Raw genomic sequence first — 20535 nt, 5'->3', positions numbered from 1 at the left:
AGCAAAGCACTGGATAACATCCATTCATTCTTGGTTTTTGATTATCCTGGTGAAGATACCACCAGTATTGTAGTTTGACAACTGTAAACCAGTAACACCTATAACCTAATCGTTCCCCACTCAGTTAGAATCAGAAGTCAGAAGCGAAGAGGTTGGAAAGATATATTTCATGAGTTATCAATATATCGAGGACCGATTGAGCTAATCTGGCTAGTGATCGTAGGAGATGCTTCCCACTCTGTGCTGTAACGTGATCTGGTGTGGATGCATGACCGAACGCCTTCAGCTAAACAAGTCCACTAAAACTAATGTGGTCAGCATCCGATGTCGAGCACTTAAAAAGCTATTGATTTTGGGAAATTATTTACAGCTACACTGGAGTCATGAGGTCCACTAGGAAAATGGGTTCTTCGTACTAATTCCTTGTGTTTGGGACACTATACTCCTTATTGACAAGATTCGGCATCGCTTTTCTCGAAGTCAGACTCTTCAACCCATCTTTTATTTAGAGGTTTTAACCAATGACAATAACCTCTAGGTTGCATCCTTTCAGTTTCGTCTGTAGTTTGAGTAGTCTTCCCGGCTTCCATCTCATTCATGAATTACACGTACGTACATCAATTTACTTTCTGGGTTTTACAAGTGTTATCGGTTTCCTGACTTCCGAGTAATTTTGGCTTTCACAAAGCGGAGTCTTTATGAAATACCTCGACTGCCAGGGCAGAGTTTAGATGACTTAGATGAATTTTTTCTTGTTTCGGCTTGGCATAAAATCATTAAAACGAAGTGTGAGGCGATTTTAATCGCTCAAAACTATTCACTAATATCAAATAATCTCTTGTTTTTTCAGTCTACGTATAATCAAGTGGAATATTAGCGGGTCACATGGTTTCTTTGCTTTCATTGTGCAATGACCTTGAGGTGTGGACTTTGCGTTGTATATTCTTTATTCTTCCGACAGTAAAAAATTACTGTGTCCATGTACTTAATTTGTGTTTGAATCATAATATGGAAAATTTCTGTTGGCATAGTTTGTGAAGAAGTTCACATTCTAAGATTACGGTGACTATTTTCGTTCATTTTTTGGGACGATTTTAGTTTCAAGACGGTATTCAGACGTACTCCTTTGTTACTGAGATCAGATGTCCGCAATTCTATGTCTTCAAATTTCCTCATGTAGTAACACAAAATATACCTATAAGTATTATTAAAAAATAACACTCGGTATGTAAGGGTAACGTAATTAGAACTCGATATTTCTATTACGAGAAATGCATTCCTTGAGTCTCGGACGTAAATTAGGTATCACTATTCAAGTTTCACTTCATCAAAAGATAACATTTTTCTGTATATTTTGGACATCGTTTAAAAGTTGAGATGCTGGTTAGGTTGTATTGCAGAAATATTATTATTTAGTAATATTTCTGGAATAGCATAATTTAAATGGGACACCAAAAACGCTACAGGGCACTTAGTTGTTTGAATTAAATGCTGGCAAATTTTCTCACAATATTGTTACCGCATACTAGTTTGTCTATTTTACCACAGAAACTAGGTTAACGTTTCTTATACTTTACAAATATCACAAAAAGGGAAAAAACAACAGCAAAAATTTTGATTTGCGATATTATGAAGCTAGTCACCCAGATTATTAAATACGTTTCAAATCCACTTTTTATATCTGTACCTGACTCGCTATTTTAATGTCTTAAATACTCCTAAAAATCGTCCTCGAATTTCAGTCGATACCATTTTCTGTATTTCTTGTCCATCTAATATTAAATGAGTCGCTTTAAATAAAGTTGAGACAATCTATTGAATACAGTTTCATGTGATTTATTTATTCATTGTAGTTGTAGTTGCCGGTATGGTCATTTGGATAGTATCACCAGCTCTCAAAATTTGTGTGGCCCATTGTGAAGTATCTGGCAAATGAGCTAACATAGTATATGCTTACTCTGTATACATTCCCTTTAGTGACAGATAATCACAAGATCCTGCGGCAATATTTGTAAATGCTTGATTTAATTTAGTTGAGCATTAGTACTATAGTCATGTACTTAAATTTCAGATGACACTCGGTTGTGAAAATTTGAGACATGCTTAGGAAATAAAGCTTTGTCATTTAGAAACCTTTCAAAATTAAGGACTTTTTTTCGTTTTAAAATATATATTTAGCGTACTCTCAACTCATCGTGTTCTAATATATAAAATATGTATTCGAAAACCAGAAATTTCGGATTATTTGATTGAGAAACCAGAACCATGACACGGTTTTTTGCAGTAACAAAATTCTTTTACTCCAAAGTATAATTGAAATTATTTTTTCATTGGTTCAATGTATTTGTTTTCACAAAAATGCTGCTATTAATTTATGTTTCAGAATGGTGTAGTTTATTTACTTCCGTGCTACATTTAAAGTTCACTTTACGGGATAGAATTTCAGTAAAGCAAACTGTTAGTCATGCCTGACGTACAGATTAAAACAAATGAACCACAATATGAAAACTGGCTTGTGGTCCACTCAAAAAAAGAGAAATATCCCACCGAATCACCATTACTGGACGTTGAACTTCCACATGGTTTGCAGCTTTCTGCTCGACGTGGGCCTGAAGTTGAACTCTATGATGTAGCCGGTGTTCACTTACTTTGTCCACCAGACATAATATCAAATAACCAAAACAGTAAGCATGTATGGTATGGACTTCATTGGTTTAAATCATTCTTCAACCCTAAACATAGGAAAACTTCAGATGATTCACCAGTAGTTTTATCAAATAAGAGTGCAGATATCAAGTCCAGTTCATTTAATGATTTCAATTCTAGTCACTTACCTACCAAAGCACCACCTTGTATTTCATCAAATCACAATCGAAAAACACAAATTCATAATGATTTATCATTGTCTACCCAACATGCTATCTGCCAAAAACAATCATGCATTTCGACTTTAAAGGATAAGTTATTAAATGATTGGCTCTGTCTAAATGCAGCTAATAATTACTGTTTACCACCAAACGTTTATGAATATTATAAAAATTATTTCATTTTAAAATATCGTCAGGCGGAAATTAATCTATTTATTTCGTTAAATCTGGTTGTTTGCATTTTCTTAGTCGTATCTATGATGACTTACTCAAACTACAATACACTACCACCTACAGCTGACTCTTCATCAATTATTCAACACTCATATGCTGTTTCTAGTTTACATTTAACTCATGTAAATTTAATACGTTTAACTTTACTGATCAGTTCTACTGTCTTGCTTCTAATTAGTGTTCTTTTTGCTAATTTGCCATGCATTTCAAAATCATCTCATTCAATTCAACATATTATGTCAAATAAATCTTCAGGTAAAGCCAGTAAACCTCTGTATAGTAAAAATAACAGTATTGATACTGATGATCAGACTGACTCACACAATAGTAACACCCAAGAATCAGTCGATTTAATTGTAGCCCAGAAACTTCGTCGGAATCTTCGTTGGTCTCATGGACTAAGCTACATAGCTTGTATACTCTTTATCTTAGCTAATTTGCCATGGTCTAAACTTTGTCAAACCTTATCAAAGGTACATACAACTCCTTTAGTAGTTCAACAGTTCAATTGCAGTTCCTCTCATGTAGTCTACTCAAGTAAGTTAACGTTTTCAGGAATTTTTCTTGCTTGTTCAAAATTATTCATGAAAAGCTGTTTGTCTTCTATAATATGAAATATAGAGATATTTAAATTTTATCCTCAGGTACTGTGTGAGTTACAATTAAAGAAAATAGTTGTATTTCATTAGAATTTAATACTTGAAAAAATATTTTTTCACTTTTCCTAGGTTATAAGTTCATCCTTTATTTGAAAGTATTATAAACGTCGAAATTCAGTCTATAACACCTGTTTAGAGTTTAGTAATTAAATTACTTATACATATTAGAACAACTGGTCAAAGAGATTTCGCTTGTACTCTGTATTATTATTACGATACTCGCCGACCGTAACTGGTCTTGATTTTGCAGTTGCGCTTGTATATCGTGGTGACCCAGTCTAGCTTTGTTAACTGGAACGCTTATCCCTTTAATATCTAATCTTTCAGGCAGTTTGGTTCGAGAGCGGTAAGATTTAAGGAAGAAGACTTACATTTCAAGGCCAACTGTAGAAGGGTATGATAGCATTAGAGTATCTCCTTCAGACAACCTGTGTTCAATGCTTTTCTACCTCATCACTACCAAGAGAGACAGCTAACAAATGTCGGCCCTAGAAATAGCCTACCTTACCTGACTTCACGGGTTTTTGTCTCCTGGAGTAGGGCCCTAAAAGTTTGAAACTTACACATCTAAGACTAATCACAAAAATGCTGCGTGTGATCGCCCTTAAATAGTTGTCCCTTCGGTACTGGCGTTATGCTTTCAGGTTGCCGAAACCCTATGTAATCCAGTTTCATTTTCAAGTACTTCAAAAAGGACAATCTTTCCACGGTACAGACAAATAGGAAGTAACAGTCGCCGTCAAAGTTTCGACATTACTCAAGATCACTTCGTCTATAATCAAACCGTATCTTCATTGTTATATTCAATGGTCACTAGTCAAGAATGAAAATGTTATGGTATTGATTTGAAGAAGTTTGTATTAATATCAACTGAACTGACTTTGTTTCGAATTAATAAGAATTATATTTTTCTCGAAGCTCCCTAAAAAGTTATTATATTACCAGGTCACTCAAAACTATATTCAATAAATAAACTTGTATCTGTTGGTTGATTGCATTTGGAATTAGTTTTCCTCCTACAAGTAACACCTCAGTAAATCCTTGATATTTCGGTTTTATCATTGTTTTTTCTTGTCAGAATGAAGTATTCTTAAATCCTAATCTATGCCTTCCCGTTTGTTTAGCCGAACTTATGACTAAAAATTAATGTTAGTCAGTGTGAAGTGTTAAGTTTCAAATAGTAAGCTATAATGTATTATAATTTATTTTTACCGATAAACTATGTTCTTGCTTCCAAACCAGTTTCTTCTATTCTGTTACTGTGTACCAATTTCTTCTAAATACGAATCATAGAAGTAAATAAATCCACTTTTTTGTTTGTTTGGTTGTTTGTGCCTATTTAAATGTAGGAATATGATTTACGGGTCAGATTGAAGGTATGATTATGTGATGTTATACTTGAATAATGACCGGTGATTGATTATTCTTCCCTAAAGACACTGACATTAGTATTCAAGTGAACTGGAATTCAAATGTTTTATTGTAATTACCACCTAAAATAATTACGTATGTCACAGTTGGAAAGGATGTGAACTCTCATTTATTCACTACAAGAAATGTTCATTTCGAATATAACCAACAGAACCATTTGTTTTATTCCATTTGTTGAAGGTTGTTATTATTATGAATTTCGTATTTTTGTTGAATTTGTTTAAATTCACTATCGTGAACGCTCATGTACACAAATTTAGGCCAATATTTATTACATTTTTTTAAGTCATTTACGGTCAAGGTCACAGACATGTGTAGGAATGACCTTCGCTCTACAGGCATACTTCCACAATACATCACTGTGACTCATCATTATTGTAATTATTTATAATGCAAATTGGTTGTTGCATACCAAGTTGAAGTTGTTGTTATATATTTTCACTTCTAAGCTAAGCTTAGCATAATCTATAATGCAAATACATTCATCACATATTCCGAACATTTCTTCCTATCACTGTATATTTGTATGTATTCATGTGTTGGAAACTTTCTAGTGACCTAGATTTTAGTTTGATATTTCAAAAGTATAGCCATTTCAGTAAGATAATAGGTTTGGGGGGATTAGTTTATTTTGTAAAATGTTTTTATAATGAACTGGTGGTTAGCTCCAAGGTGCGTTCTAGGAGTTATGGTGATAAGTAATGACTGGTAAAGTTCGACCATCCTTAATTTTAGGCAGTTTCCTGGCAGTGGGAATTCGGTGATAGTTACATAATATCATGAAGTGAGTGAGGTTGGAAACACAGTTCACTGAATTCCAACGAAATGGTCCAAAAGTAGCGAGCTTTCTACGAGACCCAGGGCTCCTGCGTTTTATATCGGATCTGGAGAGTTCGTGTGCGATCACTGTTGAGAAGCTTTAAACTATGACCGGCTAATGCTCTCTGCCTGTCAATTTAAATAAACCAAGTACATCCTGGTAATTTATCTATCGAACAAACAATATTCTTAGATTTCTGAGTTAAATACTCTTCATTAGTTCAAACCTGACTGCAATTTTTCCTAGTTTTATTCTACTTTAACTAACTAATATTGTTCGCTAATCAAACTATTCATTCATACGATTTCATACAAACATAAACATTGAAGAACTCAAGTGAAAATACTGTTATGGTCAGCATATTTATCCCTTTGTTCACCCCTGCGTAGTAAAAGGTGTTTGTGTATTAGATTTAGAGTACGTAAAATGAAACGTAAATGATCTACAATCTTTTGTCTGTGTAGCTGTACTACAAGACCAAGCCAGTTAGTCAAAAAATAACTATTGTTTCTTACGCGAAATCCAGAAAATGGGTTGCTTTCATCCCCAACATATTTATAGTTGGTAGGGCAAATTCTGTTTTTTCATTCTAGACAGCGTGACACAATAAATGGTTACTTCTTGTTATGACGATTGTAAACAACAAGCAAATCAATGCTTCTTTGTCCCAATGTTATTCGTTCACAGTGAAATTCCTAAAAAATCACTATTTTCAATTCACTGAATAATAGGTGGTGGAGTAGGAATCCTGAAACAGATCACTATTTCTATGTGTGACCACTCTATATTGTGTTTTACAAAACGCCATCTTTATAACCTTCCGGTGGAACTGCGATTAACCATTATCGGTAAACTGATACTAACGCTTGCTGAAGTACTAAGCCTACTAAAACCACTTTATTCTGTCAGGTTCCATTAATTCTCTAGCCAATACCTGTTTCATACTAATTACTCTCTAATCAGTTTAAAAGTGAATTTGAAATCACAAGGCCACTTATAATATCACTTAATCTCGGCGCCTCAGCTTAGTTACACTAAATACCCACTAAAAGTTAATAATTAATCACGAATTCGTGTACTCAGCCTTTAAGCACGCTTTGTACTAGTTCACAATTTATTAAGTTTAATAAATACGTCGTTGCTCCACTACCTATTGAACTGAAGTGTACTTGTATTGGTTGTTTAAATCTTCCCATAGATGTTTAGGACTGCAATTGTTCAGTCTCTTGGCATTTGTGAATTCTAGGCGGATTGCATCGATATTACCATTAAGTCACAGGCATAATAAGCAGAAGTGAATGGTGTCTAGCAGTGGAATCCAGGACGCACGTTTCGACTTATATGGGACTCTTCAGCCGAATGTGCCTGCACTCGTGTTGGTGTTCACGCCCGGACCCGAACCCTGTACCGTTCACTTAGCTACTGAGACTGATCATTTGCAATCCTAGACATCATTGGTAATATCCAAGCAACTAATAAATACGAAATAAAAAAAATAACACTTGTGTTATTAATATATAGATAACTGATAACAACAAATTTTTTTATCTCACATCTTTTATGCTGTTCTAGTTTAAAATTATTATGTACAAATCACCTAGTACAGATTGTATATTTACATCTTTGCAAATGTAATTCTTATTTCTTTGTTCCCATACCATCTTTTTCTTTAACTAACATTCACATAAGGGAAGTCATTCACACACACATATGAATAAGCTAAACTATTGAGGATATAGGCTTTTTATACTTATCTGAATACACATATAACAGCGTACAAGGTAGCACGTACACATGTACACATGCATAACATACGTGAGCTATAATGGGATGATAAAATTGTTTTTTTGTTTAAAAAGAAAAATCTCCACACCATCATCATCATCATCATCAGCATTATCATCCGTCTTCAACTGAGCTGAATGAATCATGCTTTGTGTATTTTTGTATTCAGGTGAATAAATGGTCAAAGAATGAAATAACAAAATGCAATAATGATAAATAATAATAGTAATGTTCGTATTCATCGCTGATCTAATCTCTGAACCAGATCCGAGCTACAGTAAAATCAATTTTGTGCATTCTGTTCAATTGTTTATTTGCTTATGTTTGTTAGCCTACAAGAAATATATTTGAACTAAAATGATGAAAAGGAAGAAATGTACACTTGTGTGTGTGTGTGCGTACATATGTATGTGTTATGAACGTGTGTGTATAAATTAAACTGTTAATCTCAGGCCTCCTCTTGTATGTATTTTGTTTGGTTATTTTGCTCCTTTCTAGTATCTTTTTTGCTACCTGAAAACATATTGTTTGTGACTGGTTCAGTTTTTCTTGAAGAGTCGACAATAGGAACTGTGATTCCTAACCGATGATAAACAATAAAGAATACAGTACGAAGTGTTTGCTGTTTCGGGTTATCTTATTTCTCTTCAGTTTAACAAATGGCGACCAACGAAATGAAAAGTAGAAGAGTGGAGATAATAATATTAATAATAGTTATAATTAAACGAATGAAATGTAGTTGGAAAGGAAGAAACACAACTGTATCATGAAAATTATTGAATATACTATTCCCGCGATTTGGAGCAAGATAAAGAATATATACATCTGAGTCCCGCTAACCGACTTAAACCCGAGTCTACAATCATAGATCATAAACGATGAACAGAATGTTGGCACCTTCATGTCTTGGTTTAACCTCACCTAGCTTTGTTCCCAATCTGCTCTTTAACTAGCCTCCGTTATTTGTTAGACCAGTTTAATTCGCTAAAAAGCTCTGTTTTTATGGTGGAAAGCTAGGACTCGAGGGGATATATTATTTTTTTAGATTCTATATTGTTGTGTTTATTTGCTATTTAGAACTTTGTTCAACCTACTTCATTCAGGATAACTTAGTAGTGTCACTAACTTTCACACGGTGTAGACACATACATAGTAAAATAGTTACATTCGTTAGCTAATTTACGGAAAGTAGGACAACATATTGCTACTTACGTCATCGTTTGGTTGGTATAATGTTTTATTGTAGTTTCACTATCAGCGTGAGATGTTTGTAAACAATTATTTAAGATGTTTTATTAGACTAGTCCACTGACATAAATATAGAACGGTAAAATATCGTGGTCAATTCTCTTTATAATTTGTTTTACTGAATACATTTCGAAATGATTTAAATATTTTATAGTGATCTTCATCGTTGGAGATTTCCCCTAACTCATTTACCAAGTACAAATCATATGTTCGACTTTGAGCCACACAATTTATGTGAAGGTTTGTGTGATATTGCCTGGTTACCTAAACTGAACTATTTTGACTAAGTTGTAATACAATAGGGTGAAACATGAATTTTGAAACGATTATATGAACGATTATTATTCATAATTTTATTGTATAATTATTCGACCATTGTATTGTCATACTTTTATATTCTCCTATTTCTAAACTTTCCACTCATAAATCGTTGTTATATGTCTTGTAGATCCAGATTTGTCATTAATTACCTACTTCCCTGTGGGTTTCTGGAGTTTGTATCATTTAGGACTAAGTTATGGAAACAGCCTAATTCCTTGATTGTTTTGTCGCATGATTAGATATTTCAAGTATATTATTGTATTATTAGTTTTGAACCATGATTGAATCAATTACAATAGAGAATTAAACTACTCCCTATATTCGTCTTCTGATTAGCCACTGAGTTAAAAGGACTTCGAGGACCTTAAGGCCTTCGTTGTTATTCATCGATCGATATGTTAGTCGATAAACAGTTCACCGGTTCTGGTGGGAATATAGGTGAACTAATCCGTAGTTAGATAAGAGAGAGATAGAGATCATACAACTTCTTTCCTGTCATTATGACCCGATCATATGGGACCCAGGATAACCCAAATTAACTACTTGTTACTCAAGATAGCAGATTTGAACCTGGGACGTGGTGGTTGAAAATTTAAAGTTCTAACCAGTGCGTTGGAGATGCTGGGTAACACGACAAAAACATATATATTCTTTTTTAAGTTATTTATATCATTAGTTAATGAGGCTTGAGCATATTGGGATTGTGATGGATACTGCTGTACATTAACCTTGAAATTGTCACAATATTAAAGGTTTGTAGGTTTGCTCTTACTGAAGTATGACGTAACCTTCAGGCTGCTCTCGGACATTTCACTGAACGAATGCTGAGTTTTAAACTCAAATACTACATTATTTTCATACTTATTCTCACTACCACTGAATAATGTGAGTAGTTTTCGAAGTCTTATGCTATCCGGTAGTGATTTTAGAACCATATGGTTGCTGAATGCTTTTTTGCGAATGAAAAAGTAACCAGTTTCATTTATTTTTAGAATTAGGGATCGCGTAACGCTTAATATTTGGCTAATAAATCGGATTTAATTCGTAATTGAAATCAACTGAACTGTGTGAGGTATATTTTAGACAAAATTGAAATTACTCAAGCGTTTGCCACCATTATGTTATCAATACAACTAAACTTCTTCAATGATTATTATGAATGCTATTTTGATGTGTTTTAAAATTGATTAGTTCTTCGACAGCGGTGGCAGCACAATCTTTCGATCATGTTAAAATATTAGGGGTATAACGTATCACTCTAGCTTGAAACCTCTCAGTAGTGTTTGCTCTCAGCCTTTTATAGAAGTGAATTTATAGCTCTCAGGATATCACCAGTCAGTCATTGAGTTGAAAGTCTATGGTTCAAACCAATTACCATCATTTAGATTATTGTGTTGAGTCACCATCTGCTACCATAAATGAACTTCCTTTTCACTAACTCCTGGAGGTCACTACTTCTAAATTTGGAAATCCTTAGTGAACGTTCTATTGTTTTCCGAAATATTAGCTTGTAATTAACGCAATATGGGAAACATTTCTGTCTCTTTCTATCCTCAACTTTGTCTTAAATTCCAGTGTTCATACACCAGTCAGTCAGCTACAACGTAGGACCAGGCACACATATGCATCGGTCCAAGTTGTCATACCTCGTTAGCACAACAAGATGAACACCGAATTCATAGAAGTAGTTAATTTAGTGCTGGTAATATATAAAAGAAAGGTTGTATATAAGGATATAGTACAGGATTCATACATAACTAGGTTGGTCACCTGGAGTCCGGCATATATTTCATACTTGACCGTATACACACACTTTCATCAATATTGATTTATTAATTTAACATGATCCCCTAAATAATTAATTATTTGCCATTCCATGCAAATGATTATGATTGGAAAGTTTATTGATGATTTGTCTTTTTATTTAAAATGTCATTAGGAAAACAAACAAGCCAATATTAACGAATAATTTCTATGTATTCATGTGGGTTCAAGTGTGTTTGACTAGGAATGAAGTAATTTTGTTCTGCATAAATGAATGCAACCTACTATTCCCTCATGTGTGCATATATATATAGCATAATACTGACATGGAGTTTTAATGCAAACAATAATGTCATATTCTAACAAGAAGAAAACTTCATACATTGTGTTATATGTATATACTGCAATGTCATCTTTTGAGTTAGTGTATCAAATGAACAGCTTGCATAAAAGTAGACTAATTTTTCAATGTCGTCTAGTACATTTAAACCATTTAAAGTATGAGTTGGTTTCTATATTTTTTCTAAGAAGTCTTCAAAGGTGTGAATTGGTTAAAAGCACTTAATAGCATTTTATCGGCTTTTAGGGAATTTATTGAGGAATCATGAGTGTCCCCTAATAATTAGTAATGTACAGATTTCTGGAAAATATTTCCATTGTTTTGAGTAGTATGAATAATATTCCCAATTTCAGAACTGAATAAATTGCAATGCATTTAAACTCAGTACAACATTCTTGCGATATTAGGATCTGAAGCTTTGAATCCCAACTTCATGTATATAATGTTTCAACGAATGACGATATTGATTGTGTTTCCTGCCTAATACTCTTCCCTATTACCTCATTTAACTTGATTGAGAATGAAAATCAACTGAACAAAAATTTATTTCGAAGAAATGACAGGTCGAAATACACAGAAATTAAAGATATAAGGTTTTATCTAAAAGTGATATGAGAATAGTTCCTATCACCAAGATTTAGCGTATTGGCATTGGTTTTGCAATGAGTATATTAATCGGTCAGTCCGTCACAAATAACCTAGAAGTTGACATTCATTCGTCTGTTCAATTTACCATGCTGTATCAGCGTAACGAGTTGAAATTACCAATACAAATATGGGAGAAATAATATGATGCGGTACGATCAATTAGCAAGCGGTGTTAAAAATAAGCGCAGTTCCAAACAAATAGGAAAAGAAAATCAATCAGGTTTTCAGGTTGCACCAGTCGGAGTGGCTTATTAGCCAATCCAGTTCATGCTAGGCCACTGCCTCTCTTAATAACATATACTACTGCCAAAAGTAAGAATAGTTTTGAAAAGTATAACGATACTAGTTTGCAAAGTTGTTGGTTGTCAATTTGAGCTCTGGCGTGGTAGCTTAACTGTTAATGCGTTTGACTTTCAACCACTAATTGTTAGGTACCAGCCCTGTTCCACTTAATTTGGTTTGAACAACTGAGCAGTATCATTAGCTTTCACACTTGCAGTATGGCTTCTCCAAGTACCTGGAAAATGACTACAAATTCGATTGTTTAAACCGTATAAAGAGATTATGGATTTATGAGTTGAAGAGGTTTCATAGAAGGGATACTGGAAATATGTAACTTATAAATCATAAGGGAACTTTAACTAGTTGTCATTTATTCTCTTTTCCTAATTGTTTTCAGTGTTTACTTTGTTTCTTTTTGAACTATTGTAAAGTTCAGTAAATCATCATTGTCTCAAAAAATCTCTGAAAAGTGGTAATTAAATCCATGAGTATATATATATATACGTGAAATCATGAGTCAATTGAAGCTAGACCACCATCGAAAACCTGGAAGCACTGGACGGCCGTTTCGTCCTATTGTGGGACTCCTCAGCAGTGCGCATCCACGACCCCGCCCCACGAGATTCGAACCCAGGACCTACCAGTCTCGCGCTAGGGCACTTGACCGATAGACCACTGAGCCGGCATCCAACAGTGTTAATGTCTAACTTCAACCATTATATATATATATAATCTTTGGGTTTATTCTTGCGTAAACATTCATTATTCCCGTCATGGAGTTCTAATTTTGTTCTTATCTTTGCTTTTATTTTCAGATGATACTTCTAACTCATTTATCATGGATCAAATTACGATTGTTCATCAAAATAATCTGTTTGATTTGGAAAATACCAATCATTTAATTGATAATCTCTGGTTACTTATTTTCAGTATCATTCTTATTCTTGGATTTTTCGATGTAGATAGTATTTGGTCAAAGTATTGGCGATATGGTCTTACTATTATAATGTCGATTCTATATTTTGTATTATTCAATGTCAATTATGGGTTAACACATTTTGAAACGGTGATAAAAAAGTCGAATTTCATTAATAATACTGATACTGGGACTAATTATATAATCTTTGTAAATTCATCATTGTGCCCCCAGTGGATTCAAAAAGCAACTTTAATACAACCTATTTTATGGTGGACTGATCATCGGGGAATATTATGGCGCACCGTAAGTTGTTCTTTATCAATATTGCTATTAATGGTTGGGACAAGGTTAGTACTTCTTGTCCATATCTTCCCAGTAAATTGATGGCGTTCTTTTAATAAATGATAAATTATTAATGATAATCAACTATTGATTTTCTCGGGCTCATAAACCGTGTTTAGATTTCTATTCTAGTCAAAATTAAACCTCCTACTTTGTCTAATGTTTTCTACTACCACTGATATTTTACTATTTCTACTTCTCTGGTGTCTCACTGTGCTGATGTCGTGTGGCAACTTGAACCGATACACTTATATTCCAAGTTCGTTGAACAATTGGAGCAGGCAATGAGTACTACTTTACTCATGTTTTTTTCAGTCAATGTTCGTGGTAGTAGTAGTGGTGTTGACATCGATATTCCTCTGTAGTTTAGGTTTACGTCTAGATGACGGAAACTGTACAGAATTGTTTCTTGTATTCATTTGTCTGATTGCTATTTTCAATACTTTTCTAATAGTAGTACACATTTTATACCTAATTAAAAAGAAGTTACGTCAAACTATTGAAGGGGAAATTTTTCTTATTTTACAGAATTTAGCAACATTGTGTGCAATATTATGTGCACATTTAATTGGTCAATTGGTTGCAGTATGGACTAGTCGACATCGGTATCGTTTATTTCTTATAGCCAGTTATACTCAAGCTATAATTTTTCGATTACATATGACAGAATCGAAATTGGTGAGTATATTTGAATTTTTTTATCTTAGAAATAAGAAAGTAAATTTGTGATGTCAATGACTTATCTCAATCTTTAAATTTAATTGAAATCATGAACCGGTCAAAGTTAGATAACCATTAGAAATCTGGTAGTATTGTATAGCTGTATCGTCTTAGTATCGAACTTTTTAGAAGTGCACTTCCAAAACTCCCCAAGCAGGAACCGAACTTCAAGACCTTCGATCTTGGGTACAGACTCTTAACCTCTAGACTACTGTGACGGCACCCAGTTTTACATGGTTAAATCTATTCGCTTTTAATCAGAGTAGATTATAGATTCGTAAAGCTACTTCTCAACTAACCCAGTTTAGACAACTGGGTAGTATCACTAGATTTTTAATGTGATAGTTTCTAAGTATAACAAATAGTCAAAAGTGCATAAAAATTAGTTTATCGGAATCTTTCCAGGTAAATCTTCACCATGATCGTAAAAACCCAAATAAACCACAGGATTTCCTTCGTTTTATAATTGATCACTTTAAAAAATAATACATTTATGTTTTTCTATTTTCTGTGTGTTCACCATTAAGCTGTAACTGTCATAATAATAAATGGGACTCATTTACGAGTCTGTGAACTGGGTTTTTAATTACTCTGTTGATGCAATATCTGATAAAGTACAATCTCAGACCTGGAGTAGTCCAGGAGTAGAATAGAAGAAATGTAATGAGGTGTCTAATTCAAGAAGTCGTATCACTCTACCAAGCCGGCCTAAGCCATTGTCTATTAGATGGAGAATAGTTGGTTTAATTCCACTCGATAATTGTAATCAGTAGTTGTAATCGTTGGGTGACTTTGATGAAAATCAATTGCAGTAACTCGAATATATCCCCCCATCTCTTGTCAATCCATAGAGCCTAAGTTTCAATGTTATTTCACATGTTGTAATCCCACTAGTTCACTCCTTTTTCTCCTTCCTCAAATCATATTCTCTATTTTTAACGCTGTTTTTACTATCACTATTACTACCTTGCTATTTATCATTTTTATCTCATCCGACTGTTCTAATATATTGTGGAAATTCCAGTCAACGTACATTTTTATGTTTTCCATACGTTGACTTTCAGTAAGTGACCGATTAAGCTTTGGTGAAACCTGCTACCTTACAGACCAAAATGAATTCGACGGAGCAATAGTGGTTTGTACCTGCTGTCTAATGGTTACTTAACGAATACCATGATAACTTGGCGTGGTGGTCCAGCTTACATGTCATGGTAACTTAATCGAGCTATATTAACTGGAACATTCGTTTTTTTCGGTCCTATCATACTAGAAAGGTTGGTTGAAGAACTATTAGACTAAAGACTGTAACTGATTATCTGAGGGTGGAGTCGCAATGCTTATTGTACAAGAGTGTGATTCAAGTATAGTGTTTCCCTCAGACGACTAGCATCCGTAGAGATGATTCATTCTCGTAACTGAATGATCGGTTTAAAAACGGTCGACCCTAAAAATAGCACCCCAACTTCGCAATCGGATTTCAAGTGACAGCGGTAAGACATTGAAAGTAATGAGCTAACTCACGTAAAATTACTCACAAAAATGCTGTGCGTAGTCAACCTCAAGCAATCGTTTCTTTCGGGTACTGTGGATAAACTCCAAAGTTATCAAGACTCTCTTTTCCTTTCAATGATCTCAACAAGCAGTACCTTTCCACAGTGTGGACAACCGGGAAGTAATATCCAATTCCTTACCTCTAACACCACTCGAAAATGCACTTTACTCACTAATCCAGAGCTATACACACATAGAACCAATTCGTTACTATATTTATCATAGGGAAAAACAAAAGTGGTTCATTGCGTTTACTGTCAATTATTCTCTCTTTCTTTTACATTGAAATCATGTACATTACTGTCTTATTGATTATTAATATTCAAAGTTTATCATAGAAATGTTCTATACTTCACGTAATTTACAAATTTTTTCATTATGATCATTTCTTTTTTCTCTTACGAAAAATTCCATTATAAACACATTAATGTCCATATATTTGTTTATTTATAAATGGATGATAAGAAGACGTGAAACGTAGCGAAGAAGAAGAGTAGAAACAAGGACGAAAGTGATTCCCACCCCCTCTGTTTATTTTTTTTCAGAACTTGTTAAAGCAATTTAGAAACTCTCTTTTGTTTATTTTCATGTAGTTTATATTAGAAATAATTTGATAGATGGGAAGTTTTGTTCTTTTTCTTGTATTCCTATCAATGAAGTTTAAATACTAGCGATAATGGTTTTTAGGTGTAATAGTTTGTTTCGGGTTTTTCATTATAATAATATAACTCACTAGTTGACTAGTGGCTATATGATATTCATTTAGACAATCGCTTTTCAACTCCCGAATTCCTTGATATGATCGAGAGTGGAAAGAGTCCATTCTTGCTATTAAGATACTCTTATGCAGTCATGTATTTTTAATCTCTGCTAGTGAAGTCCTAACCACTTCTTTCACTCGAAGTTAATGTTTTTACTAAAGTGAGCTAGAAAAAAGCAGACTCTTGGCACGTAAATTTGATCAGTAAATACAGCTTATACCGCTTAGCAGTTTTTCTGATATCGTAAATTAACTGAATTTAGAGACTGTGGATCATTTTTCTTCTATCAAGTGTTTCTGGCTTTAAGATATTGAATGTTATGGTTTCTCACTATTTAGAAATACCAAGCTAGAACAAACCATCAGACACGTTTATTAGTAATCACATCAGTCATAGAGGTGTGAAGTAGTTGTCAGTTTGAAGCTTACCCGAATTCCACTTCTCCTACGCAGATGACATAGTCCTGTTTGGTGAAGACGCTGGCAAAATGCAGAGTCTTCTGTTGGAACTCAGTAATAATGCCAGGATGTTTGGGATGCGTTTCTCCCCATCCAAATGTAAATTGTTACTCCAGGACTGGCCTGCGTCAACACCCGAACTAAGGATAGGGAGTGAAGTAGTCGAACGCGTCGACAACTTCACTTATCTTGGAAGTCTGATCAGCCCTAATGGGTTGGTGTCTGACGAAATCTCTGCACGGATTCAAAAAGCTCGTTTGGCTTTTGCCAACTTACGTCACCTATGGCGTAGACGAGATATCCGTCTATCAATTAAGGGACGAGTATACTGCGCATCAGTTCGTTCTGTTCTACTTTACGGCTGTGAAACATGGCCATTAAGAGTAGAAGATACTCGTTGGTTACTAGTATTTGACCACAGATGCCTTAGAAATATTGCTCGCATCTGCTGGGATCACCGGGTAAGTAATAGTGAGGTTAGACGCAGGGTATTAGGGAACGATGGTAAATCAGTTGATGAGGTGATGAATCTTCATCGACTGAGATGGTTGGGCCATGTGTTACGTATGCCTGAACACCGATTACCACGACGCGCTATGATGACTAGTATTGGGGACGGTTGGAAGAGAGTTAGGGGCGGCCAAACCAAAACATGGCATCAGTGCTTGAAGTCACTAACTTCTAGTCTGAGCCATGTTGGCAGATGCAGACTACCTGGTTGGGGTCCGCGTGACTATCGTAACCAATGGTTGGAGACTCTGTGTGACATGGCTCAGAATCGATCACAATGGCGTAGGTGTATACACTCTTTATCTTCCCTTAAACCTTGAGACTAAAATTGCTACATATCTCTCTTCCTTCCTGTACTATATCCCTATATACAACCTATAATTTATATACTACTACCAACACTAAATTAACTACTATTAATCCGGTGTTGATCTTGTTGTGCTAACGAGGTATGGCAACTTGGACCGATGCATATATGTGCCTGGTCCTACGTTGTAGCTGACTGACTGACTGACTTCATTTTAAACAATCGATTAGTATCACTAACCCTCATTTAAACAGTGGTTCAAAGCCGATAAGTGCATTTCCATATACATAGTGCATGACATGAACTGAGTTATGCAACGTTTGCGAAGGTAGTTTAAAACTTTTTAAATTTCGTAACCATACTCTGTGTACCTATGTAGTTAAAATAAACAGTTAAGTTCGAAGTGATAGAATATTATCGTAAGTAAAATTTTATTTAGGTGTCTTGTATGACATTACGACTAAAGTTATCCACAACGTCTTCAAATTTCAATAAATGTGTTCTATCCAATACTTTTTGGCGATTTTCTCCCTTCATTTAGTGGTTGATTGCTTCATGTTAAAGTGTAATTTTCACTAACCTTTCATTTCAAGCCCTAATTCTTTTGTATTTCTTTTCGAATTTGGAATGTTGAGTTGCATTCCTTTAAAATGTTCATAGCAAACGTCTGTGTATGGCTGTGAGCGCTTGAAATGAAATATCCAATAAAGGTTTCACCCTAACACCTTGCAGTTACACACTAAGTAGACGAAAAAATAACAGAAGGTTCTGGTACAGCATACTTATTGAACACTGAAACTTTTTCATTTGACCGCAGGTTGATAACACAACTGACATTCAAAATCACGTAAATTTATTTAGAAAACTAATCCTGCAGCGTCAAATCAATAAGTTATTTTAGGTGAGAATAGAAGGAATGGCCAGCTGAACTAAGTGAATAGATATTTTTGTAAGGAGGGAGTATGTTGTGATTCTATAGTGACCTTAACGTGCTTCACCCAATACTGTCTAATATGGGTTATGAATAAATGTTAGTAATTTGGACTATGAGTTAGTGTTAAAGTTTTCATCACAAATTGACATCAGGTAGAATTCGAGAATTCTGTTTAACCATAAGGGCAAATGAATATCGTGCAAAAATTCAAGAGATCACTGTCGTGAATCAGATTTACTCGTCAGTGAATTATTTAGTTCCTCTCAAAATAAATATTAATATAGAAGGGGTTTTGTGGAGATTTAGTATTTATTATAGTTGAAAGCGTGAGTCAATTGAAGCTAGACCACCATGGAAAACCTGGAAACCTGGACGGCAGTGACCAGTGGAGTTCAAACACGTCTGTTGTGAGATAGGAACTCACTGAAGACAATTGGTGAATGGTTGCTCAACTTCGTGGATCAGTTGAAGTTAGATATTAACACCGTTGGATGCCAGCTCAGTGGTCTATCGGTTAAGGGCTTCGGCTCTAGACTGGTAGGTCCTGGGTTCGAATCTCGCTCGCGAGAGTGGGATCGTGGATGCGCACTGCTGAGAAGTCCCATAATAGGACGAAACGGCCGTCCAGTGTTTCCAGGTTTTCCATGGTGGTCTAGCTTCAATTGACTCACGCTTTCAACTATAATAAATATTAATAGATAAAAATGCTACAAATTGGTCTTTCATTCTTGCCCAACAATCCTTTGATCATTGTCACATAAATGTAAGTAAATTCAACATCTCAAATACTCTCTGAATTTTTGCGTCGTTTCATCATGTATTGTTCAAACTGAAAATATTAAACGACCAAGTTCGTTTTACCAAATATACATAGATATATATTCTGGATAAAGTTCTCCTAATATTTAATAGGTGTGTTTTGTACACTTCAATAAGTCTTGACAAAGGAATATATGACTCAGCTTTATTGATTTTGGTGTTTAATTTACAAGATAAGGGGTTGATTACTATTATGTAGAGTAACTCTAGGCGTAACCAAGACAGTAATCATAATATTAAGAGTTCATTGATATATGATAACAGTAGTACTTCAGTACTAAATGCCACATAACATACTAACCAAAATGATGGATACATACTAAAACAAAATCATAAAACGTGAATAAATAGATAGATAGAAAATAGACTAACTGGCATAGTACATTAATTAAACACTTCCATTTATAAAATCTCATTAAAACAAATTTAATTAAAGAATCTGTGGTGATTATTTAATTTGAAGTGATGTTCCATCATAAAATATCCTAAGACAGTAAATTTAAAGACCATGAAATTGTAACTCATTTGGTTTAAGCCGTCGTAATTGTCAATAGACCTGTAGCTACTAAATTCTTTCTATGGGAGAGAGGGGGATAAGTTAGCTCACACTTTTAAATGAGCGAGGAAGAGACGTGTGCATAATTCAAAACTGTTATAAAAATAATTTAGATGTCTGGTTATCCATCCGTCTTTCAGTGTTCAATAAATGTGCAGTATCCAGAATTTTCAGGCATTATACTGTTCATCTAGTATGTGATTGTCACATATCTATATAAGCATAATTTTCACCCTAAGGTTTTTATTTCAAGCCTTAT

The 20535-nt window shown here is 34.4% G+C and overlaps 1 protein-coding gene across 1 annotated transcript in view; it reads left to right on the top strand.

Annotated features, from left to right (window-relative positions):
* Positions 1–2464: 2464 nt before the first annotated feature.
* Positions 2465–20535, top strand: part of Smp_140070 (putative adenylate and guanylate cyclases) — a gene marked incomplete at both ends in the record, with an annotated part of 36841 nt that continues 18770 nt past the window's right edge. The window contains 4 exons of the mRNA XM_018798705.1: positions 2465–2852; positions 3117–3638; positions 13215–13621; positions 14144–14338. Coding sequence (XP_018653621.1) covers positions 2465–2852; positions 3117–3638; positions 13215–13621; positions 14144–14338 — 1512 coding nt within the window. The remainder of the gene's footprint in view (positions 2853–3116; positions 3639–13214; positions 13622–14143; positions 14339–20535) is intronic.

Source organism: Schistosoma mansoni, chromosome 7, assembly GCF_000237925.1.
Source record: "Schistosoma mansoni strain Puerto Rico chromosome 7, complete genome".
In the NCBI taxonomy this organism is placed as follows: Eukaryota; Metazoa; Platyhelminthes; class Trematoda; order Strigeidida; family Schistosomatidae; genus Schistosoma; species Schistosoma mansoni.
The sequence above is the reverse complement of the archived record's forward strand: the minus strand, read 5'-3'. Positions and strand labels throughout refer to the sequence as shown.